This window comes from Corvus brachyrhynchos, unplaced genomic scaffold, assembly GCF_000691975.1.
Source record: "Corvus brachyrhynchos isolate BGI_N302 unplaced genomic scaffold, ASM69197v1 scaffold115, whole genome shotgun sequence".
Taxonomy (NCBI): Eukaryota; Metazoa; Chordata; class Aves; order Passeriformes; family Corvidae; genus Corvus; species Corvus brachyrhynchos.
The window spans coordinates 8,476,028-8,501,634 of NW_008239553.1; the positions used below are offsets into that span (position 1 = coordinate 8,476,028).

Sequence of the window (25,607 nt, forward strand, 5' to 3'; positions counted from 1 at the left end):
TGTAGCAAGAGAAGGACAGAAGTTTCCCGAAGATCTGGGATACAGAAAAACAACATGCCAGCTCAAAATCTGCACTAAAAATTACCCTAAGCACAGCATTGATAGAGCTTACATTACTGGGGAAAGCTGACAACACCCATAAATATGCAGAATAGTCATTCATGTAGTTTTATACCAAACCGTAGTAAAATTGTCCAGGAATGTTCATCACACACCTTTCTTTACAATTGTTTTCAACTTCACCAACATTAAAACAATTCAGGCTGAACTTTTCTATTTTGGGTGATTTAGTATGACTTTTCTAGCAGTCAAAACATTTTGTGAGTGTTGAGGATGAGACAATGCAGGGATTCATGACTCTGACCATGCTCAAAAATGCTGGTAACTTTTTAAACACTCTGTGTATTTGAGGTGGGATCTGAAATTTGTGAGGAAGAGAGTCACATGGCAGACATGAGCATTTTTTTCCATGTGAATGAGAATCAATCAAAAATTTAAGAAAATATATTTGACATTTTTAAATCCCTGACACTTCCAAGCCTGGTATTTTTTAATCCTTTAGTTTTGTCTTCCCTGGATATCTGAAAGTCTCAGGCTAAATGGTGCTTTCCATGCAGTGCTGTTATGAACTGTGTCAGGTCCTGCTACAGCTGCATGAGGTAAGAACTGCCCTTCCAAATTAATGAATAAATATTTTCTGACCCAGCCTTTGTTTCTGCTGTTGGTCCTGGCGAAGTAGGAGAAAAAAAACCTGCCTAAACTGAATCCAGAGTGAACAAGGTGTCATCCTGGAGAGAGGCTGGGAGCTCACTGGGAATTCTAGAGCAGAGAAGCTTGGACTTGGTGTGCAGGGAGTTTGGACCCAAGATCTACAGAGAGAATTAAATAGCCAATCAAACAGGAATACTGGGAATAAACCTTTACTGTAGGTCTGGGATCACTGAAATGAATGCATGCAAGAGATCGCTAGGAGAAGGGAAGTGCAGGGGAGGGATTCAGACTTAATAATGAAAAAACCAAACCAAAACAACACGCAGAGATGGCATCTGCTGAAAGACAGATGGAAACAAGAAACAGGGAGGAGTTCAGAAAGGGAAATTACAACCAGAAGCATGAGACAGATAAAACAGGTTCTCAAAAGGGAGGTTGAAGCAGAAGAAAGAGACCAAGTATATGAAAACAAAGAAGAAAGGCACAAAATGCCCACAGAAGCAGGTAAGACAGGACAGAAGGAGTAGATCAAGGAAAGAACAAGACAAGAGGACTGGGATGGAACCCATGTCCTGGGAGCACAAAGATCAGGGTTTCCTCCCTTGGGGAAATAGCTGCAGCACCTTCTAGCAAAGTGTGTACTTGTTCTGTGTCTGTTACAGATCAGTGTAGCAAATGACAACCTATTATTTCTGTCAGGCACCTGGCTAGCACAGGTAGTACAGATTTGCCTTCTAGACTGAACAGTTCCATCCTTACTCACAGTGATTGTCACTGTTGTGCTGCTCAGTTTTAAAATTGAAAATGTCATACAAAAAGGTTTCATGAAGTAAAACAAGATAGAACTATTTGAAAGAGACTGTCATAATAAACACATGCATGCATGACCTATCTACATCTTTCATTTTGCCTAAGTGCTCAACTTTTTCAAACACTGCAATATTTGAATATTTGTATATCAATTATTTTTCATGCCATGCTGGTTAGCGCTCCAAAAAAGCCTCTTGCTGTCCATTCCCTTCTGCCACATAAGATCCATTTTGCTTCAGAACTAAGAGCCAATATAGAAATTGGAGGCTTCAGGGAACAAGCATAAGGGACTGTATATCAGAGGAGGCAGAAGGTCTTAGATATCTCTGAAGAGCCCCTTGATCTCTGCTGCAGACAGGTTCACAGTAAAGTGCCCAGAGAAAAGAGCTATTCTGCACTAATTCACTGGTCATACTTTACATATGCATAACTAAACAGATGCTAATCCACAGGACGTCAGACTGTGTCAGACAAGAATATTAAATACAGTGCTAGCAGGCAGACCCTAAAGGAATCACTCATGGCAAAGCTGTGTATGGTGAACACATGATAATACTAAGACCAAAGGTAATAATGAAATTAAACTAGAAAGAGGGTAGAACAACATTTTCTCTCTCTGTCTGAGTTTTACTGCTGCTTGGGTCTGAATAGCTATCACTTCCAGGCCCAAATCCTCTCCTTTCACACAAAGATGCAGAGAATATTTGGAATCTTCTCCCACTTTTTATCCCATGAATTTTGAGATATTATTTATTGTCAATGCTGAGTAGATATATTTCCATTTATAATATTCACTGTATAGACTTGGAGGGGTTTTTTATCTTAAGTTTCATGTGAAACAGCCCTTCCCCAGGAATATGCAAGAAAAACCAGATTGGAGAACTTGAAAAAAAAAAAGTTTATGTTGTGCAAAATAACCAGCTATCAAGACCAGCTAAATGGCTTGAGTCTGAGTGACATTAGGTGAGGGAGGAAAAACACTTGAATAAAATTAGATTGCATTGAAATTCTTTAAATCTTCAATATTTAACTTCATTTTAAAACCAATATCACACTGTATTTCCACATCTAAACCCATGAAAACTTTAGTGCAAGGCTCATTTGGGCAGCAATCTTTTCCTGAAGTCATTGCATCAGTAATGTGGCAACGAAGGATCTCCTGCTGCCTAAGCTGCACTGATACAGATCCTAAACTTGACAGCTGAATTGGCTACACTGTGGGATCAGCAACCATCTGACTCACGGGCGTGCTTTTTACTGTGGGAGTACAAAGTGCAGCCATACTAATGCAGCTGTTTCCCTACTGGGAGCACTTGGACACTGTGAGTGCACTGGCTTGCTCAGATTGCTAAAAGGTTTTTGGTACAGATGATTGCTCTTCCAAAACCTAAGTGCTGTTTGAGGCTGCACAGAAGTGCAGCCACATGGTGTGGGCTTGTGTTGAGCTAAGCTGTGCATGTGCACAAAGATATGCACTTATGACAGAATACTTCCTGAGCAAGCAGAGTCACTTAAAAATGGGCCTGGAAGAAGGCAGGAATGAAAGTGGCACTTCACAACAAAGACAGTAACGATTTACTAAATCTGTAGAGATAACCCTGACTGCTGACAGTCGAGCTCTTACCGGTTCTGAAGCACTGGCATTGGTAAGGTGATGAGAAACCAGTGGTCACTCCAGCTCCCTGCTCTTTCCCACATTGGCAAGGTGATTGAAGCTCCCTTTATCTCTTCCCTGAGAGAGAAGGACACTGTGCCATTGTAGCTACCAAAAACATGCACTGAGAACTGAATCTGTAACAAAGGAACAAGAGGAAAAGAATGGTAACCTTTGACAAAAGGGAAAGGTAGTCACTTCTCCCCTCCCTGGGAATTTGAGACAAGAAACCTCTGAGTCTGGGTCAAACTGTTTAATGACAGAGATTACTAAGCCCCCACTCACTGATTGTATTTGACTCAGCACCATTATTAGCACAGAATTCTCTCAGGGAAGACCCTAAATGACACTCCTGTTGGGCAGCTGTTTTTCAACCACTGATGACAATATCCACAGTCTCTGACACCATCTGGGTGAGAGGACTGGTTTCCTTGTTATTGCCTTCTCTGAGGGAAAAGCTGTCCTGCTCCAAATACCTTTGAAACAAGGACTGTCTTTAGAGGCAGGAAACCTCAGTCCATATACCTGCTCCAACTCATAGGCACCCCCTGCATTGTAGCACCCCTAAGACAAGCGAACAACAAAATCATGTGGCCAAAGAGTGTTTTGATGCAGGACTTGTTCCTCTGTCTTTGGAGCAACCACTTCCAGTTTGCCACAGAGCAAGAGAAAAGTGCCATTTCTACCACTGCTTTGAATGTTCAGCTGCCCTTTATGTTCCAGAGAGGTCCAGTACTGGCAGGAAAGGGAGCACACACACGTTCTGCAAAGAACAATCACAGAAATTCCTTGTTTCTGCAATGTGGGCTCAAATCCTTGCCAGTGGAGGAGAGAATGGATCCAGATCTCCTGTGACCTCTACACAATAACCAACAGCTACTGTGCTTCTCCTCTCCTGGTTTTGTGAACCTATCTCCAATCACATTTTATTTTGTTAGAAGTATCTAGCAAATTTTACCTGGATTTACAAATAAATATAAATGCCAAAGTTACATTTCTGGCACCTGCACTGTATTTATTTTCCCAGCTCTAATTAGGAGGCATCAAAGCTTTCTCTTTTTCCCCTAGCAAGACTGGACTCCAGCTGAAACTTGCAGCTTAATTTTCCTAAGTGTTATGGCTATAATATTACTTAATATTTTTAATTCCAGCATCTCAGAGCTGCAAGGCAAGTTACGTGATTTTATCAAGGCCACGTTGCATCAACATTTTGAAATTACTGAAGAATGTGATCAGAAGTTTATTACATTCATCTATTTCTGGAAAATCTAATGCCTCCTAACTTCACACTCCTGTTCTCAGTGAAACTATCAAGTTTATTAACTCCTGCAAAGGTATTGCAGAATTTATGAAGAGAAATCTCAGCAGCAGATATGCTGAAAGGCTCAGCGACGCATCCAGACAACTCTCTTTTCTACAAACCCTGGCTGCCCCATACAATTCAGCTGCTTGGCACCTCTCCAAAGAGTAACTTTACCTAACTGGTACAGTTTGGCTGGGGAGTTTTCCATAATGAGTAGCTCCTGCTTTCAACTTACTGGGGGTGCACCTCACATCTCCTTTCCAGTTCTCAACAAGCAGCCAGCTAGGCAGCTTAGGCAACTCTTCTGCTTTCCAGAGTTTTGTAGAGTGTGTGGAGGGACAGGAGAATGGACTGATTGCGCAAATAGTGCCTACAGTCTGATGATTTACTCCACAAAGGTGCTAAGACAGGGTGACATACCTGGTAGTCTTCAGTGGCAAGACTGGGTGGCAAGGTGGTACTATAAGCCTTAGCCACACCACTTGTCTGAGTGCTGTCTGCTCGCAGGTAGAGGAAGTGTCCTGTGAACACAAAAGTGAATCAGAAAAGACAAAATGATCTTTTGCTGTTTTGGGTAATCTCTTGAAATAATTTAACATCATTAATGTTACTGTAGATAAGTAAGCATATTGTAAGCATGGCTTGAGAGCAAATCTGTAAGTGAGGCCATAGTAAACACTCTGGTAGGTTTCAGCAGCACAAAAGTCAACATCCCAAACCTCTTCTTGGAAGGTGAGTGCATAAACCTCAGATACCACTCAAGATCTTCCCATACAGAAGCACACACCAATCACAATCCTAATTCCTACACCATTAGCATCAATGACTCTTGCTGAGACAAACACTGGGCTGGAAGAGTTGATTTGCAATCTTTGTTTCCAAAGAGAGCTTAATACAAGCTCTTGAGAGACAAACAGGACAGTTGTATAGAAACCCTTCATTTTGGCAGGCAACTGTGAGGCAAGACTCATGTGCTATCACTTCTGACTTTTACCCTGAACAGGTGAGGGTCTGGCCTCCCTCGTTCTTATTTAGCAAGTTGACAGTTCTGCAGTTCTGGGAATTATTTGACTCTTTTTTTATTGTGGTATTTTATGGCACAGAATGTGTATGATCAGTTGGGATATTCTTATATGTGATGCTCTTCCTAACCCACTAGAGGAGTCTGTCAAAGGCCTTCAAAAGATTTCTTTTTTCAAGCTGCCTATTTCTGTTGGGCAATTTTTACCTAGTGATGCAGCAGTTATCGTATAACTGCTGAAGAACTCAGCAGCTGCCTAGCTCATAAGAGAAAGGAGGAGGGAAGAAGTATACACTACATGATTTTTTAAAGGTGAAGGAGAATCCTTGTCTCTGACAGTTTTATGTTAACTTTTCTGCAGAACATGTTTAATATAAAGTTTTGAGGCATGCTCAAAAGTTAATTTTAGCTACATTTGAAGTTGTTATAGATAATACTGATGCTGAGGTTCATTTGGCAACGATGCCAAAATTTTAAAACCAATTTAAATAAACCTAAATTCAAGGCTGTTGTGTACATACATACACAGAGAGTGGGAGAGAGAACTAAGAGGAACCTACCACCAGTAGCTTGCAAAGTAGACCCTACAAATAAGTCATCTTGAATTATTTCAGAAAAGCCCCGAATAGACCAAGGAGATACTGCAGTTTCATTCAGTGTCCAGCCACATGGACCTTCTTCGAAAGAGCAGTGTGAACCCTCTGGGAGACGGTCTACAATCGAAAACAAGGAAGAGTAGGAAAATAGGAGAAACTTGATTATGGAAGAACACAAACAGTAACAAAAATGAAAATCCATTGTAGTTGTCCAAGTTACCCCACCTATGCTACACTGTCAAAATAGGTCTCATTTGTTTATTTCCAGAGTCACCATTAGAAAGCCAACACTTGGCTTCTGGAAATACTTGAGACTTCCTTGTGCTGTTCTACTCTAAACACTGTGCAAAACTGCAGCCCCTGTAATCTAAGGAATGGCAAATCACTGCCACATGTTTGTAAAGGTCTTGCTGCATACAAAATTGCAGGCATCACAAAGCTTTGTGTCCTCATAAAGGAAGGCAAATTGGATTATTTTAGATTTCCACCACTGTACTTGGAACAAAGCTAAACATTGCCTCTCAGCACCACATATACTGTTAGGGGATTTCTCTGTCCTGATGTGCAAGAACTCTGAACTGGGATCTTGGAAGGACAGATTTATGATGCTGTTGGTCACTGACAGTGGAAAGATGATTAGCATCATTCCTTGAAGGGAAGGTTTAGATCATGAGTCCAGAAGGAAATTCTCACCCAGCTGCAGACATGTAAATGAGGTTTTGACTTTCTCTGAAGTAGCAGTAGCTGTGAAAGGAAGGTCATTGACCTCCTTACTGCAATACTTAAGAAACAAAATCAATTTTAAAAAAATCCGGTTTATTCTATACAGGGTGTATTTTCAAAGAGAATCTTGGTATCCACTTAAAGTAAATGGGCCAAATTAATTCAGGAGGTAAAATACTGAATTAATCTAAAGATGGAATCAATTAACGCATTTTTTATTCTTAATTATTTCTTCTAATGGGATGAACGTTCCCATGAAGTGTCATGCCACATACTCACCACACCTCACTCCTTCCTCCTCTTTGGTAGGGCAATCACTGATGAATTCACAGATCTGTAGGTGGCTGACACAGCCTCCATGAATGCAGGGGAAGGTGGAGCCTTTGTCATATATAAAAAGACCTTGGTTTTCTTTATCTAATGGAAAAAAAAAAGAAAGAGAACAAAGCCCAGAGATGAATTGACAGAATGTGTATGACCCTTCACGTGTATCAATCTTCACACATAGGACCTTGTCCTTTGTATGATAAATGATGTTCACCTCTGCTTTCTTTGTGTAGTTTTCTATCCAGCATGAGATTCCCGGACCAAATTTATTGCTCTTTTCTTTCTCATGTGCTTCTTCTGCTGTGTTTGTAGATTTTTTTTTTTTTTTTAAATGAACAGCCTTGCAGTTTTCGACCGTGACGTGCTCCTCAGTTCTGCACACACGACTGTGCACCTGCCAGGCAGCTGTGACATGCTGCATGGCTCTCTGCTGCTGGAGGCAGGGGCACCCATTTATCTCCAGCCCTGACAGACACATCACTATGCCCTGTTGAGGCTCAGGTTTAACAGCACTTCAGCTGCTGACTCATTTCTGTGCCAGCTTCCAGCTGTGGCATCCAGCCCATGAAGTAGCTGCTTCCCCAGCAAGTGGGCTCACTGTACACAAACTTTACTCATGCACACTAACTAGTCTAGTCAGTTATATTTTTTTGTAGTTTTTTTTTTTTTTTTAAATGAACAGCCTTGCAGTTTTCGACCGTGACGTGCTCCTCAGTTCTGCACACACGACTGTGCACCTGCCAGGCAGCTGTGACATGCTGCATGGCTCTCTGCTGCTGGAGGCAGGGGCACCCATTTATCTCCAGCCCTGACAGACACATCACTATGCCCTGTTGAGGCTCAGGTTTAACAGCACTTCAGCTGCTGACTCATTTCTGTGCCAGCTTCCAGCTGTGGCATCCAGCCCATGAAGTAGCTGCTTCCCCAGCAAGTGGGCTCACTGTACACAAACTTTACTCATGCACACTAACTAGTCTAGTCAGTTATAGTCTGGGAGCATTTGACTGATTGCACAGGTACCCATCAGCCAGGCTGAACACGATTTTTAAGTCTGATATCTCCCAAAAGCACGACTCTTAATGCAGCCAGCCTGTCCTGTGGATGCATATGTGCACAGGCCTGTTATGGACCTGCTGCCCTTTAGCAGAGCTCTGCACAGAAGTTCCATTGGGGTTATTACTACTCTGGAAAAAAAGCAAAAGTTAGTGAACCAATTGCAGGAGAAAAAGAAAAGAACACCTCTGCATCAATCCAGGTACAGAATCTGAACCAGTATTTTTTCATGACACTGTGTTGTGCCAGATACATGCACCAGGTTATATAGAGACTGAGAGCACAGTGCTTCAGGCTGTTTGTATCTCCTCAGAACTCTAGGACTGTCAAAAAAATATTACATTAAAAATATAGCATCAGTTTAATTAAAAGAATAATGACTACAATTAAATCTCTAATATGATCAAAACCATACTCATGATAGTGTTTTCTTTTTACATTACATTCCAAGTTATTTCTACAGAGTCTGCAAAATGGAAGCAATAACATTATATTAATTCATAAACTTCAGGAAATGGAGATGATTATGTCCCCAACCTGAAGGCTGCCTGTGCTGACAGACTCTTGCACTTCTAAGAAGCCTCAGTGACATTAGCAAGGTTCTGCATAGCCACTGAGGATCATTTGCACAACATTCAGAACAAAACTGTAAGCTCCAGGTAAAACTGACATCTTAGCTGAGCACTCAGTACTTTAGAGGAAATAATTACATTCCAATTATTTTCATTTTAGATAAAAATTCTCAGCCTGGCAGTAGCAAATAGACCCCACCAGGGGCAGATAAATATTTCTTTTCTTCATAGGTTTGTTAGATAAAGCCCAAGTACACAAAAGGCTTTGGTTACACAGGGCAGTCTTTTGTCCTCGATTATTTAAGAGAGAAAAATACTAAATGCTAAAATAATCTAGGTAAAGACTTTTTCATCCTTGTTGTTGGATTCAGCATAAGTCCAGTTGTTTTTGCTTTTTTCCCATATGAAGATCAAGCAAAGCAAAGCTGAAAAGCAGAGAGGATCATTTAAATCAGTTCTGTAATTCTGAGTTATTCATCTTTCATTTAAATCCTATCCAACTATCCCTCATCACACTCATCCATTTTGGTGAGGATGTATTTGATTATTCCAAACCTGTCTGTATTGCAGCATACCATGAAAGCAGTTCCTGAGTTGCAAGGAGCCCACTGCCACTACTCCAACCTCCTGTGCTCCACAGTTTGAATACACCAGGGTGATTGTGAAAGGTCTTTCTATTCGTCCAATCTGGGCCACCAGGTATTTCCATTTCATCCTAGAGGACAGCAGAATGTTAGGAGACATACACAGAGCACACTGGAATCCATGGAGTCTTTAGCATAAAGATTCTGCATTGTACCAAAGAGAGGTAATAGTATCTGCATGGGAAATGGATCAATGGATGTAAATAGTAAGATAACAAATGGGTGTTAATATAAAAGAGATGATGTTCAGCCTAGCAAGCTCATGTTAGGTTATCTTTGCTGCAGAGCTTATTGCTAATGGTGAATAGATCCAACCATTCCCAATGATTCTTAAATTGGACTTAAATTATCCCCAATTTTGGACATGCCACACCCCAATATGTGCTTTCCATATACATGGTTGTGTTCTGTTTGCTCTTGAAAGTACAGATCAACCAAGAAGCTGCACAAGTCTCTGGATCTCCTCAAGCCAACGCTGACATTGTGTGTTCTGGAAGTAAATGTCTGGCCCTCCCTGAATGTTTCTTGGTTGTGTCAACAATGAAAACCTTTATCTGTGTGTTATCTATCTCATTTTCCACCTTAGCAAACTACAGTGCACCCACAAAGCAAGGGATAGAAGAGAAGTGCTGTTCCAGGAAATGCAGATTACTCATGCCACTTACATTTCACTGCACAGCAAATGCCATAATCTCCAGACTGCAAGGGTTTCTCAGTTGTGCAGCATTCATGGCAGTTTGGAGAAAGACAAATGGTCCTATGCACTCTAATTTTAAAGATGGTTGTCAGATATCAAAAGCTTGAGAGATACCAAAAAGGAATCTTCAAAGTACCTCATTCAAATTAAGTCTGGTGGAAGTCAAGGTACCCAAGTGTCATTTAAAAAATACAGCAGAATTCTTAAAAATACTCTTACTTTATTTTTGTCTCCAAAAACTGTTCTTGTATGTTATGTAAACAAGACAGAAAAATACAGTTAAATCTATGTGCTATTATTTTGTAAATTGATTGGAGCCATGATAGTGACAAAAGAATCCTTGCTCTAAGCCCTTTTCTGAGAAAGTATCAGACAGAGATAGTTTTACCCACATTCTACACACTGCTGATGTTACTGGGGCCACTCTGGACACGCGACCTAAGTCAGTGCCAATGGAATAATAAGAAGGCCAGGTCACATTGTTAAGAGATGTCAATCATCTCTGCTCCCAGTATTACTTTTTTGCTTAGGAAACGCCTTCAGCTGCCATGAAGTGGTCATGTAGCCCTTGTCCTGCACCAGAAACACCAAGAAGGCAACACCCAGATTACAAACACATCTCTTCTGGGCTCAATATGAAAATTACAGACCACCTTATCAGCAACTTGCAAAAAATCCAAAGCAACACTAATTTTTTATCACCCTCTCTTGCATTCTTCCCTTCACAAACCAATTATATACCTTTGGATATTTTTTTACTATCCCTTCTATGGCATCCACCCACCTTTCACTTTCACAATTGTACATATGCATGAATACCCACAGATAACCTGAACTCATGTGAAATTGATCTATTCTTATCAAGAAGACCCTATTTCTTCTATTTCCTGTTCCATCATAATATATTCAGTAGTTCATTATAATTTAATTCATCTTCAGAAATGTGCAGCCCTGAATCCCAGCAGCACCATCTCTACTTCCCAACAAAGGAGAACAGCTGCTTTGCTTTCATTTTGTATTACAGTGCAGCTTCAGGAACATCCATCACCTATAAATATATCTCATAAATATTCTTATAAATATATTCCCCCTGCCACACTGTGGGACAACATCCAAGACCATCCAGCACTAACCGAGAACTGAGTCACTTCTGCTACATAACACAGCTTTTTTCATCACTCCATTGCATCCTGTTGACCACAAGAACAAATGGGCCATAATCAAATTGGTTCAATGAGCCAATAAGGGTAAGGACAATCTTTAAATCTTTTGTATTTACATATTAGGCATACTAGATCTGCCAAGCACTGAGGCATAGTTCTAGTATCTCTATCAAGTTACAACCCACCCTCCAGCTGAGACATCATGGTATTGCCAGTGTTAATACACCACTGAGTGCAGGAACCTGTGGCACACAGCCTCTCATTCACAGTCAGTGGTACATTTAGTAGTAGCAACTAAGGAGCCCCACAGCTGAAAACAATGACTAGTTCAGCCGCTGCACCTTAATCCTATATGCTTTGTCAGCCAGACACTTTGGAGCTTGCTGGTTATAGACTGGTATATCAAAATAAAACTACTGGTCATCTAAGTCAATAAACCAAGTTCTGAAGTGCCATGAGTTAGGAAGACACACTGTCCATTCTGCCATCTCTGCTGGGAGAGCTGTGGTATCTGGTAGAAGAACAAGGCCACCATCTTAAGACACTACTTCTGTGAATTGGCAGCTCTTCTGAGTCAGAGCACTAAGGTCCCACAAAACATCCTAGTTCTGCACTGAAATATCTCTACTGACATTTTCTCCATTTATAACACTGTAGAAAAAGCTGTCTAGCATCCAAAGACTGCAAAAATGACAAGCAGCTTTGCATCACACAGAGTGCTTTTGTGTATGAAGTCTCTTAATCATCAAGGTATTCCCCTTCAGAGAAAACCTCACCCCCTAGATCCAACTGCAGTAAGATTTCTAATGCTCTAAATAATTACACCTCCTTTGCTTGGTCCCACCATTGAAATGGAGGCTAGTCAGAGCCAATGTAATTTTCTTAATGGAATCAGGAATGAAGCCCATTGTTGATCCAGCAGAAGATGGATCATTGCAGCAGGCTTCCAGATAAGCCAAGCTTGGCAATAACTTTACTATTGATTTTATGTCAAACCAGATCTCAAGTATTGAGGCAATATTACTCTTCTTCTAAAAAGAGATGTTAAAATTGATCTGTATGCATGGAACAACTATCAGGGTCTGACATAATTTTGAGAAATTTGCATGGATGGAAAGTTTGAAGTTGCAAGCTATCCAATGCTTAAGGCAAGAGAATTCAAGATTCACCTTGCAAATATCTAATTTCAAATTTTCATTTGTAGTGTTCACTTTGGGTTTTCACTAGCCTCTCAGCCTTCTCTGCTGAACAGATGTTTTCCACCCTCTTCTTACCAATCCTTTCTATGATGTCATTTTTCATATCCAACAAAGGTAACTGATGATTAATTTTAAGAAAGATTTAATGTAAAGAATAACCGTTTCTTCATTAGGACTGAAAAATTAAACAAAGCAGAACATGAAAGCTGAAACATTTTCTAAATTAGGGGGACCCACTGCATGGGTTATTGCACAAAGCTGCATATGCTAGATGCTTCTAGACTCAATCAGTGAACATGAAAATTAGAAGTTTTGCATCACTTTTATACACACAGGAAGCTGTTGTCTGCAAGTCCTCACAAACATCCAGTGCTGACCACTGGACTTAAAAGGAAACTGAGCAAAATACATGCCTACCCCTCCAGCCTTCACCAAAATGTTAGAGGGTTATTCTTTGACACAATGTATCTTTGGGTGCAAGTTCAAGAGAGGCAAAAGAGGCTCTAACTAAATCATGCTCCCATATTAGTGTTCAAAAATCATAGTCTTATATAGCAGCTGGACAGCCTCACCCTTTGTAGATACATTTTTTTAATTGAAATGGCTGTGCTCATTGTTGTCAGCAAGCATTTAGATATTTTCTGAGAACACTTACCAGGCTTCTCCCTTGTCATCTGTACAGTAGAAGTTAAATAACTTTAGTGGATGAAAACAATCACATTAGTAGAGTATAAGTGTCAAAGATGGCAAGTTACTACAAGTGTCTCAGAAGATGGTGGAGTATTTTATCACCACCACTCCTCCAAGAAAAAGGGGGGGAAGACACAAAAAACTAAGCAATAAACAGTTTTGTGAGGTTGGCTACCTGAAAACCCATGTGTGCACATGGCAATGAACTTTTTGCTTTCTGATCTACCAAGAGTACTGTGGCCATTTTAGAATGAAAATAGAACAAAATCAGCTTGGCTTATTGACTGCAGAAAGGGAAAATATTATCCCTGCCCCAAATGATGCATTTTAATTGTCACTGAAGTGTGAGTACTTAGAGTTGAGAGAAACTAGCTTCTTACTGAAAAAGTTTTAGCTGAGAACACTAAAATAATTGTGGTCCACAACAAACACAAGCATGTGAAACCACTCAAAACCACAAAGGACTCAAGAATTTTCAACTGTGGCTGATTCTGGGTCTGTGTCATAAAGATGAAAAGGTGGGATAAGCAAAATAGTGAAAACATTTTTTAAAAAAAGTTTAAAGAAAAAGGTGAAAAATACATTAGATGTGACCTGAATAAGCATCATAACCATAACCCTGAGAAAGTGAAGACAGTTTTTTGAGTTAAGTGCCAGACAAAGAAGGCTTGGCCTTGCAAGCAAGGCTATGGGCTCCTGATGTTTGAGCTTTACTGACATAATGAGAAATAGAATTTTATATCTTTTTTGTAATACTTAGAATTTCAAACACCTCACTCCCTCAGCAGTTCTCCTTTTAATGGTAATAACTCAGAATACACATGATCTATAGGTGTGGTATATAACAGTAAACACTGTCACTTTGTGACTTTGCCCGACGTGTTCAGAGAACGTGGTGCTGAAAGTCCATCTGTTTCTTTGTTCTTTCACTAAGGCTTATGTGTGACAAAATAGTGGCAGCTTCAATACTACCAATTTAATGATAAATCCTACTAGTTGGTGAGGTGAACAGGACAGAAGCTTTCTCTTACACGTGACATATATCTAAGCTTTTGGGAGCTATGTAGCTGATGGATCCTGAAGGAGAAAACACCATCTGTAGAAAATGTCTAGGTCCAGAAAGAGGACAGTTCACTGAAGTAGTCTGGCACAGCTGGAGTTTATGATGAGGTATAGCTTGGTCATGGAATTGAGAGGTGACAAAAAGGGCCGAAGCATGATTTCCTGGAGTGTCTGATTATCCGAAAAAAGTGACACCTAGCCTTTTTCCTATGTCCAAGTTTCTACTGTGACCTGAACACAATCCCTTGGTAGTAATTTTCTCTGGTTACACTATGAACCACACATAGGCACCTATCTCAAGGTCGCTGCTCATTGTCCTCCTTGTTCTGCTCTAAATTGTGCATCAGTGTTTGGTTAACACAGAAAAGCTTGTAGAACTCCTCCTCCCTGTGGAAAGTCCCTGTAAAGTGGGAACACTTCAGGGTGGTCTCTCCTTAACAACCAATGTTGTTAAAATCTTAATCATGGAGAGAATGTTCATTTCAGGCTACCTGCCTAGCAAGAAGCGGGTCAATCACTGTGTTAGAAATAAATTCTGTTCTGCCTGCATGGTCAGGTTTTTTTAATTGTACTGAGATTTTAATGTTTCCCTGTAATGAGGGGGAAAAGGAAGGGTATTTGACCAACATGGTTCCTAACTTTGTTTTATCTCTTTTCTATCCCTCCTTTCTATCTTGATTTCAAACAGGAGTTGATCACCTCCCTTGTTTAAAATCTTAAGAGTAAACTCTCTGAGCTTACCAGTGCTTCATTTCACTAAGAAAAAGTAATACCAGTGTCTATGCCAACTTCCAGTAAAGCTAACTTCATTCTAATAAATCTAAATGCCATCACTTTTAGAGAGATGATAATCTTGACTTCACATAGAATTGTTTTGCAGTGCTCAAAGAAGCTGCTAAACAACACCCATGATCCATTCCAGAGATGCTGCAGTGATTATCAGCAAAACCTGGTCTGACCGGTAAGGTGCAGAAAAAGGGTACTTTATGAGTTTACATAGGGGAATGGAGTCACAGCTGCAGAGGCCTGTCAAATGTACAAAAAGCGGCAAAGGCAGCTTTGAGTAGGTAAAAAATGATATTAGAAACTAATCCCAGAAAATGCAACAGATTCCCAGTGAAATTGGCAAGAAGATGGGGAAGGAACAGCAAGGAACGAACTGAGCAACAGCTAAAAATCAGAGAGAAAGAGAGAGAAAGATCTGAAAGAAGGAAAAATAAGTTTTTTTAGTCAAACTCTGCTATCTTTGGCTGACTGGGAGTCTTGGCTACAGATCTCCATGGCAGCCTGGGGAGTGCCAAAGAATTCAAAGAAAACAAGAACTGGGATCTATTGCTTAAGTTCTCCATGGGAGTCAGTCAGGTGATGGAAATAAAAAACTCTGTTACGTGTCTGACCCAGGCTCTTATAAGTCGGATTGCAGCAAAGGAAAAATAAGCACATGGAAAATGGCAAAATTAGATGACACGTGGACGTTTCTCTTTCTTTTTCCTGTTGTGATTTGTTCCCTTTACCCATTTCACTTCCTTACTGCATTCTGCTACACACAGGAATGAAAAAGTAAAACACTGACAAGAGCAAAGGGAATACAGGGCAAGATCTGGGGTTGTTACACCTTCTTTTGTTTTCCTTCACCTCTTCTTACCTCTAGCCTCAGTTTTTTCCCTCCCTGAACTTTACAAATGGAGCAGAAGTGGATGCTCTTGAACCTACTAGAAAGGAGGAAATTACTAAAGAGGTAAAATTAACCCCACCTCAAAATGAGAGCTGTGACCCTTGTAGCAATGATAGGACCCACTGAATCCATAGAGACATCAGTCATGTTACCAAGGCAGTTTTTGGACTGAATGCATTTTACAGCTGCAGTCCTTGAACTGGTGAAAGCATTAATCACTCTTCACTCTTCTAAATGTGAGGGAAGAAGAGTGAGATCTAAGCTAGTGTGTTTTTTGCAAAGGGGACACACAAAACCTGTGTCTTTTACAGGCATCCTGTCAGGAGGCTGCATGCTTCAGTCCTGACAGTTAGTTATACCTTTATTTTCTGCTGTAATAGCAATAATGACTTCAAGAAGGCAAAAGACACTGATAAACAGCAGCCTGGAGGAACTCCACTCTACCTTGCAATTCAAAGGCTCAACAGTTGAAAACTGATTGTCTTACCCAGAATTCTCCTCATGGCCAACTCTCAGAGAAATTATTGTATTTTTGTTTGTCTCCACATATCTGATTTCAACTGTGAATCTCTGGAGGAGAGTAACAGCATCCTGGGAACATATGGCCAGTTCCAGCAAGCAAGAATCCAAGCTCCCAGGCAGGATAGGGCTTTGCAGGCTGAACTCACATCTATCTGGGAGTCTACTGGTGTTCAGGACGAAAATGTCCCCTGTGAAGAGAAAAAACCCACAACAAAACAAGAGACACACAGCATGGATGGAAGAGAGATAATAAAAGGGAAATGGATAAGGAGTTTGAAGAAAGGAGTCATGAGAATAAAGAAATAACTATGTGCAAAACAAACAAAAAAAAAGATAATCAAGTAAAAATTAAGGGTCTAAGTAAGGAAATTATAGAAGAAATGAGAACAGAAGGAACCAAAAAAAGGATGAAGACATGTCCAACAAAACAAAAGCTCGAGACCTTGCCAGTCAGACAGCAGGCATGTGGAGCCAGTTATGGCTTGTATAGGATTTAGTTTCCTAAGAAAAATCCAGTCTCTGTAAGTAAAAGTAGCTTATCCCAAAATGGGGAGATAGGAAATGAGTATATAAAGGGGCCAGCTGTTTAGAGTACATCCATACATGACCGAGGCAGCACACATGCATTACTTGGCTCTTACTGACTCTCAGGTGCTGACTGTGCCTTTGGGAGCTCTGCACCAGAACCAGCTCATGGTGGTACTTTTAGTGACATGGGCCTGAAGCCTCAGCCTGCTGACTCCTGCTGCTGCCACCCACAGCTGCAGCCGGAGCTGGGCAAAGGAAGGTGTCCATTCGAGGGGAACTGCAGCTCTGCCTACCTTCAACATCTCCATGGGAGGAACTGTTTTCCAGAAGCATCTGCTGCCTCTCCTGGGACACCAGGACTCCAATGGAAGATAACACCCAGTCTGGTTTGCCAAAACTGTCTGTGGAAGTCACCCATGAACAGCTTGAGCCGATGATACAAGAGACTTCTGTTGTGAGAAACCAAAGGTTTCAGTGAGGCCTATCCCAGCTCAGGGAGCAGAGGTAACAGGGGCACGTGAGTGATTAGATGTGCAGTGTATGGTGGCTATATCTCCCAAAAAATGGAAGAACTGAAGAGAAAAAAGAAATTTTGTCCTGGTCAATAACAACAGAATCTCTCCCAGAGCAGGTCAAGGAACATGTAAGAATGAAAACTAACCTGCAAATTCTTGGCAGATGTAAGTCAGATTCCTCCCACTGGTATCAACAGTGAATTTGTATCAGTGGAAAGTCTAGGCCATGAGTACTCAAAGTCACAAATGAGAATAATACCAATAATATCAACAAGGATATTGAAACTGTATGGATTTAGCATTTTGGCAGAGAGAAAGAACTGATAATCTAAAGATCAATCCTCTCTTAGCAATAGAAAGAGCCTGACAGGGTCTCAAGCCAAATAGGTGAGCAATGCAAGCTTAACATGATTTTTTTTTTTTATCTTTTTTAAACAGTTTTGCTTTCCTCTAGCAGGATGGATAAGAATACCTTCTTAACAAACTCCAGAGTCTGCTTGAAGCATTAAAAACTCTAGATCATCTTGGCCAGAATTTTTCATAATCAGCATATTATAAACCAGACAAGAATTCACTGTTGTCTCATCAATCTAATATAAACTCCCTGAAGGGATGTTAGCTGCACAAAGCTCTCCCACACAGAGTGGAGCTGAATAGAGCTGATATTAATTTGCATTATATTTATTTTCAGTAGTAATAATAATATTACAGTAATAACTGGAATGTCCCCAGGCCAAATGAGAAATAATGAGACTAAACATTCATGTTTAGGATCCTGATGTTCAGAGGGTATTCAAACCTTGCAACCATGAATGACACAAAGTTATCCCTTTGGTAGCCCTGTTCCTGTGGAGAACAGGTAGGTAGGAAGGACAGAATTAAGGTCAGGGATATAACAAGGAAGTGTAGCTGCACAGGTGGAGCAAAAATAGAAACATAAGAGCCTCCATAAGTTTGCCGGTACTTCAACTAAACTTTCAGAAAAAAGAAGAAATGGAAGCATCTTTTGAATGCAACAGCAAAAGCGAACAAATTTTCTCCTAATTACTGAAGCTAATTCTAAGTTCACTTTTATAAAACAACTTTCAGTGTGCCAGGGTAAGAGAAACACGGATGTTACAGAGTTGCACATAACTGTGGTTTGGCGCAGGCTGTGGTCTCCCACCCAAACACTTCTCCTCCTCCATTCCTTTGGACACTCCCCAACTCTTTCTGGCCTGCTCATACTGGAGTTTGCTGCCTCTCTAAAACTGACACCTGGGCCAACCATCCAAATATCTTCTTAGCCCAATTCATCAAATGCATACAGCATAGGAAGGGTCTGGGCAGTGTCCAGCCCATCATTTTCACATGGAAGCCACAAGCAGATGAACTGGCAAATTGTGTATATGTGTGTGTGTATACAATGCCAGATTCCAGCAGCACACAGGAACGAGGTCAACAGCCATTCTCCTCGCTCTGATGGATCTAGGAAAAAATGTCTGTGCACAGCTCCAGGCTATAGTTTGATGATCCAGTTAAACAGCTTTAGGGATCTCAATAGCTCAGAAACTCCACAGCTGTGTGAAACAAAGCAGAGTCCTGATGCAGACCCTCTGTGCTGTTTCAAATTTATTGAAGTTTGACAGGTTAACTAAGTATCCACAGACTTATTGTCAGTAGAAGTAATATTTTTATCAGATAATTTTTTTAGTTGGTCATAAAACCCAGAAAGCAATTTCTCTTACAACAGCATAACAGTGAAAGAGAAAAGTGAAAACTTAGGAAAGAAGAAATTCCTTTTCCAAATAGACAGTTGCTTGAAACTCTTGTTTATGACAAAATCATTTCATCAAACCTTACTAATACCTCAGCTTGCAGTGACAAGGACTGTACCAATGCAGACTTAATCCTTTGAGTGTGTCTCATCTGACAAGGTGGTTCACAACTGAGATAGGTGAGCACAACTTTCCCCTTGAAAAGCACCTAATTCCCAACTCTCTGGGCTTTATAAGGCCTGTCCACCACAACCTGAGGCTGAAGAAATTGTATTGTGATGGATCAACAATAAGCTGGTTTTTAGCACAAACCACAGAGTAAAAAAACTGGGTACACTCGTGGGCACCGTGAAAGAGAGCACTGAAAGCTGAAACCTCTAACTCCACTATGTACCACCTTACACATGTTTCATATCCAGCTTTGCTCATGAACCTGGAGAACCTCAAGTACAAGTCAGCAAAAAGGAAAAACGTGACAAATTAAAAGAAAGAAAAGGTATAAGAGAGAAATATAGCTGTATTACTACAATCAGCAAAGGACATATTTTAAGATATGACAAAAATGCTCTGAAGATTAGATCGAAAAAAGCTCATGGACAGTCCAGGGTATGCCAGAAAGGACTTCAAAGAATTAGATACCATCTGCAAGATGTTACTATAAGGAACATTCCTCTAGGTCACCTTGCCACTTCCTGGGAGGAACGTGTGGCTTTTCTAATCCCCAGAGGTCTTTCTTTATTGTTTAGCATCTTCATTAACAACCTGAACAAGGAGACAGAGTGCACCCGCAGCAAGTTCACAGAGGTTACAGAAAGAAAAGAGCAGCTGACACATATAGGGCTGTGCTGCCATGCAGAGCGGCCTCAACAGGCTGGGGATTGGGCTGATAGGAATCCCTTGAAGGAAAAGCTAAATCCTGCACCTCGGGACGCATAACCCCATAGACCAGTTTGTGCTGGGGGCTGACTGGCTGGAAAGCAGCTGAAGGGAAGGACTTGGGAGAGTGGTGAACAGCTAGCTCCCTGTGAGCAAGCCCTGCACCCTTACAACAAAGGCAGCCAACAGCTTTCTGGGCTGCGTTAGGAAGAGCACTGCCAGCAGACCAAGAGAGGTGATCCTTCCTCTCTACTCAGCACTGGTGAGACTACATCTGGAGTGCTGTGCCCAGCTCTGGGCTCCTTAATACAAGAGACACACAGACTTAGAGGAACAAGTCCAGCACAAGTCCACAAAGATGACTGAGGGACTGGAACATCTTTCACAAGAGGAGAGGCTGACACAGCTGGGGCTGTCCAGTCTGTAGAAAAGTACGGTATGGAGGATTTTATCAATGTGTGCAAACACATGGATGAGAGGGAATGAAGAGGAAGCTGCACATTCTCAGTAGTGCCCACTGACAGGACAAGAGGCAGCGAACACAAGTTAAAAATCCTCACAGCTCACTTGGTTTTCACAATGCCGTGAAAATAAAACTCCATTTGGAAAAAAATTTCATTCAATATCAAAGAAGATAGTTTGTTCTAGAGGGGTGGGAAAGCAGCTCCACTAATTAGCTTTTATTTCAAGAACTCCCAACCCCAAATCTGGTGGATTTCAGTGTGCTGATGATTTTATTTTTCTTTCCTTTTTCTTTCTTTTCCCTTTTCCTGCTGTGTTGGGTTTTGGGTTTTTTTGGCTTATTGAGCGGGAAGGGAGTTATGTTTCTTTTGTGGAGGGCTGTTTGGGGTTCTTTATGGTTTGGTTTGCGTGCTTTGTTTGGGTGTTTTGGTTTTGGGGTTTTTTTGTTGTTTGTTTTGGTTTTTGTTTTTGTTTGTTGGGTTTTGTTTGTTTGTTTATTTGTTTTTGTTTCATACAGAAATAAGGAATTGCCTTAAGTTTACAGCGGCCTTTCTGAGTCATTGCTCTAGTTCCAGTCAGAAATACAGTGTCATAACTTTCTGGGGAGAGGTGCTTGTGACTGCCAGCATCTATCTTACACCTAGATTCTGAAGGAGAGATAAGGAGGATGTAAGGAAGAGGACTTGTGGTACCTGGTTTAGAAGGCTGATGCAATGAAACCATCCTATTTTTTATCAGGGAGAGCTTCTGAGTTGGATTTGATGCAGAAGAGTTTTCTTCATGTGATCCAGAACAGCAGACAGCAGCTATACCAAAATAAAAAGAAGAGGGGATGTGTTTGATGTTGCCATACAAAACTATGCTCCCATATAATAAAGCATGAGCATATATATGACAAAGCCCTGCTATATTACTCTCACCTTCATTGCAATGCATCAGTGCAGTACCATCCTGATGTCTCTGGAACAATTCATACCAACAGCAGCTATTTTATTTATTTAACCTGTGCATGTGAAAACACACAAGTCCCAAACTAAGCATGCAGTAGTTTGTATCTAAGATTATCGCTGGCCTTTTCTAGAAATTGTGAAAAAGTTGGCAAAAACAAATGTATTTGTTTTCAAAAGGTGTTCACAGGCAGCAAGATGCAAAATAAATTGCTTTCAAACCTTGGCCATTTGGGTTATGAGTTCAGCAATATAAAAATGTCAAATCATGTCAGAGGAGACAGAAATCTTATTCACATGAATTGCAGTTCATACAGGGATGTACAGACGCACCATTGATAACATCTAAGATATTCTCAGCAGAACTAATTTGAACAATAATATTATGAGAACTTGCATCAGTATCTATAAAAAGGAAAACCCCCCAAACATGAGCATATGTTCACATGTTTCCCTCACTATTGCATATAGTTTTTCAGCAATATCTGGTCTGATTTTAAACTGCTATAACAATTTTCATTTTAGTATAGATGACAATGCATCACACAGTGAGTAAAATGCTGTGAAATGTTTCATAGCATGAAAATGCTGCATCCTTCCATCTTTCATTATGTTACTAAAGACAGTCATTCAAGGGGTTCCAAGGAAGGGTAATTTTAGAACAGAACAGCATTATGCTGCAGCAGACACATGCTGTACTGATGACAGATTTGGGGTCTCCACAGACCAATTGTCAAACACCAGATTTTTTCCTGCCTCTGCTTCCAAATATGTAGGGACATTAATGTTGGAAATGTTGATTCTGAACTGCATATAAGACACAGGCCCTGCCTTGATAAGCAAGATGTCTTCAATAACAGGATGAAATCCTCAAAAAGACTGGGAATTATGTGGCCAAAGTTTAGCCAGTCTTATGAAAGTGTTGCCTTTTGAAAAATCCATGCTAATAAACAATCATATATCGCAAACAAATCTATTTCACTATATTAAAAGAAATTCTGCTATGGAAAGGGCTTTTGACAACTAGAGTCTGCTCCTCCCAGCTTATGTTCTCTGTCTTTTGAGATGTTGCTCAGTTCTCTATCTCCCAGTCTTTGCTAAGCACTGCTGTAGCTTCAGTATTTACTTCCCTCAGGGCTTTCTGTAAAGTCTGTTCCACCCACTCGTCTCCTCACACACTTCAAGCTGCTTGTATACTTTGGAAATATCCTGAGTATCGTGGGACCCACAAACATAGTACAGTCATAGCACAAGCTCTGCTAGAGACATTTGTCCTGATAAAACTAAAACTTAAGCAAAATATTTGAAACACTCAAACACCACACCCCCTCCCCACAAACACCTTTGGGATATTCCTCTTGTTTCTCATTAACAAGCATAAGATCCAGCAGCAGATTACCATGAACAGAGCCCTAAGCTACTTGGAAAATACTTCCACTGCCATCGGTGATGCCTGAGACAAATAAGATACAAAACAACAGTAACACCCTACTCAATTTTGGCAAAAAGCTGGAAGGGTTCCTTCTATCGCACGTAACAACCCTATTCACCTACCCCGGGAAGATGTCATTTACCTGAGAGGTTAAGTAAGACATCTGAGAGGAAGGAAAGGCAGTCATTACAGCCAATTTCACTGACAGACAAAGTGTACTTGGACAGAAGATCCTAGACTCAGTGATGGACAAGGAATTTGTTGATGGGCACCCACAGAAATATGTCCCTATTCATTCATTTCCTCACAACAAAGAATTTCTGGCTATTGCTGAGCAGAAGAGGACTCACAGTAACAGCTTAGCAGCCTCTAGTCCAGCCTATGCTCTTACTTTTAATCTCAATTATTTTTCTTTCTCATTCATTCAACTTATTTGATTGAATTGAAAATCTAGTGCACACAGTCACTAAGACGCTTCTGATAATCCAGAGATGCTTCTAATAATCCCACATCATGTCCTCTCACACATATTTGCATGTAATTTTTGTATGACATAAATTTCAGCGTAGAAAACAATAATGACTATTACTTTTCACCTCCATGATTTCTCTATTTTGATCAGCAAAAGTCAATTGTTTAAGTGAAAAGAAATATAAGATGGAGAGGAAGGAGATTAATGATTTTAAACTAAGTCTGTAATTAAGGAACATGAAATGATCAGGAAGAAACAGTGTAACATATTCAACTGTCACAGGAAAAATATGGGATCTTTTAACAACACAGCTCAAATCTGTCTCTTTTTCAGTAAAATAAGAAAATGCCATCAGTGAGAAGGTAATTCCATTTCTTTCACTATCTTACAGCAAAAAAAGCATTAAGATACCTGCAGGGCTGATTGTTCTCCTGAATCCTGATGTTACCTTGCAGAAGAGAAGAAAATTACAGGAAATACTTATAGAACTCATGATGGGAAATGAATTCCAGACCAGCCAAGATATCTTTCTGACAAAACAGGAATTTCCTTTACAGCACTTTCTGGTGGTATTCCCCATCTAATATCAAAATAACAACTCAATATTTCTCACTGCTTCTCTGAGAACATAAACTAATGTACAGACTAATAGATCTGACTGTCAGGAAGTCACACTAAGCCTAAAGAAGACTCTTTGTCTACCACCAATCCAAGTATTTTTCAATGATCCTAAAACTTCCATTTTCAGCTCAATAAATAATCTCTGTCCTTCAAGAATATTTACAGCATTAAGTTATTAGTCTTGCTCTTTGAAAATGTCACTGTGAGCTCCAACTGCTTGCTATTAAACTCTTTTATTCTTTGCTCATTAGTTGGTTCAACCCCGAGTTCCTTGCTTACTTCATCACTCTTGTACTCTGTCCAGACAGATTGTGGGTAATGGTGAAAAGGGGAGCAACACAACGAAATACAGTTTTTCCAAAGCCTACAAGGTGCTACTTCAGGATCTTTTAGAGCCCTTTCCAGTTTTTCAGAGAAAAAGGCAGAAAGGCAGACATTGGCGAACACTACTGTCATTCAATGCAGAATGGCCATTCCTCTTCTCTCCTGAGATCTCCCTGTTAATCCATGCAACAATCTTATCAGACAGTTTGGCCAAAATAAATTATTTTAGTTCATTGTCTATCATGACATCAAGTCTGTTTGTGATGTATTTCTTGCCAGGTATTTCCACCCTCCACTGTATTAGTTAGTTCCCTTTGAGATACCTAGCTCCATTGGTGAGTTGAACTCTGCCTTTTTTTTCCTACCCTAATCTTTAAATTATCAGCAGATCATCAGTACAATTTTAATGCTGTCTTCTGGCTTACTCCTAAACTCCTATATAGAACATAACCCAGAACTTACAGGACAATTATGGGTAGAGTTAATTGACAATAATTCCTGTTTATACTTTTGTTTAAAACCAAACGTGACATAGCCATTTGTACCAGGCACTCACTTAAGTGCATGTGTAGAGTTGTCAATTTAAGAACATGACTGGAGGTAGGATGTCCTACATGACTTTTGTCAAACTGGTAAACTCATTTGAAAAACTGACACTGCAACAAGATGTCCTTTCAAATAAGCCCTTTAGATTAAGAAGTAATTATAAACCCTTTTCCAGCTCTTTGATCCTATATAAAGTATTCTGATACTTTTACTCAGATTGATGTTAAGGCAGCAATCTTTGTATTACCAAGCAGTCCTACTTGGCAGGAGTAGAGCAGATGTAATTAAGTACTGTCACCCAGCTTATACCATTTACCCTTTTTAAAAGCAGTATTAACTTTCTTCCAGTTCTGCAGAATTTCCCCAGTATCCTGACACACTTACTGCAAATATCGACACGGATGTCTATCAAAGTTCCTTAATTAGTTCTTTCAGAATTCTTGAATACAAGCTGTCTCAACCAGCTGTTTTACAAAGTAGGCGTTTTAATAACAGTTTTTTCACAATATTTTTGGTTGTTATGAAAGCCATCACATTATTTCTATGTGAGAGTGAAAAATCAATTTTTTGTTTTATTTTTTCCTAGAATAATAATATTTACTGGATACTTTTCCTTTTTGTCTCTATTATTGACAAACCTACCACATGCATTTATGATAGATATAATGGCTAAAATATTTTTGCTGTTAATGCAATTGGAAGATT

At 40.2% G+C, this 25,607-nt stretch overlaps 1 protein-coding gene across 1 annotated transcript in view; it reads right to left on the reverse strand.

Moving 5' to 3' along the window:
• LTK (leukocyte receptor tyrosine kinase) overlaps nucleotides 1–25,607 on the reverse strand; it is a 97,389-nt gene that overhangs the window by 34,903 nt on the left and 36,879 nt on the right. Inside the window, exons 2-9 of the mRNA XM_017742095.1 lie at nucleotides 21,253–21,366; nucleotides 17,244–17,399; nucleotides 16,388–16,610; nucleotides 9,346–9,485; nucleotides 7,098–7,235; nucleotides 6,060–6,212; nucleotides 4,899–4,999; nucleotides 3,146–3,312 (exon numbers count right to left, since the gene is read on the reverse strand). Of these exons, the coding sequence (XP_017597584.1) occupies nucleotides 3,146–3,312; nucleotides 4,899–4,999; nucleotides 6,060–6,212; nucleotides 7,098–7,235; nucleotides 9,346–9,485; nucleotides 16,388–16,610; nucleotides 17,244–17,399; nucleotides 21,253–21,366 (1,192 nt within the window). The remainder of the gene's footprint in view (nucleotides 1–3,145; nucleotides 3,313–4,898; nucleotides 5,000–6,059; nucleotides 6,213–7,097; nucleotides 7,236–9,345; nucleotides 9,486–16,387; nucleotides 16,611–17,243; nucleotides 17,400–21,252; nucleotides 21,367–25,607) is intronic.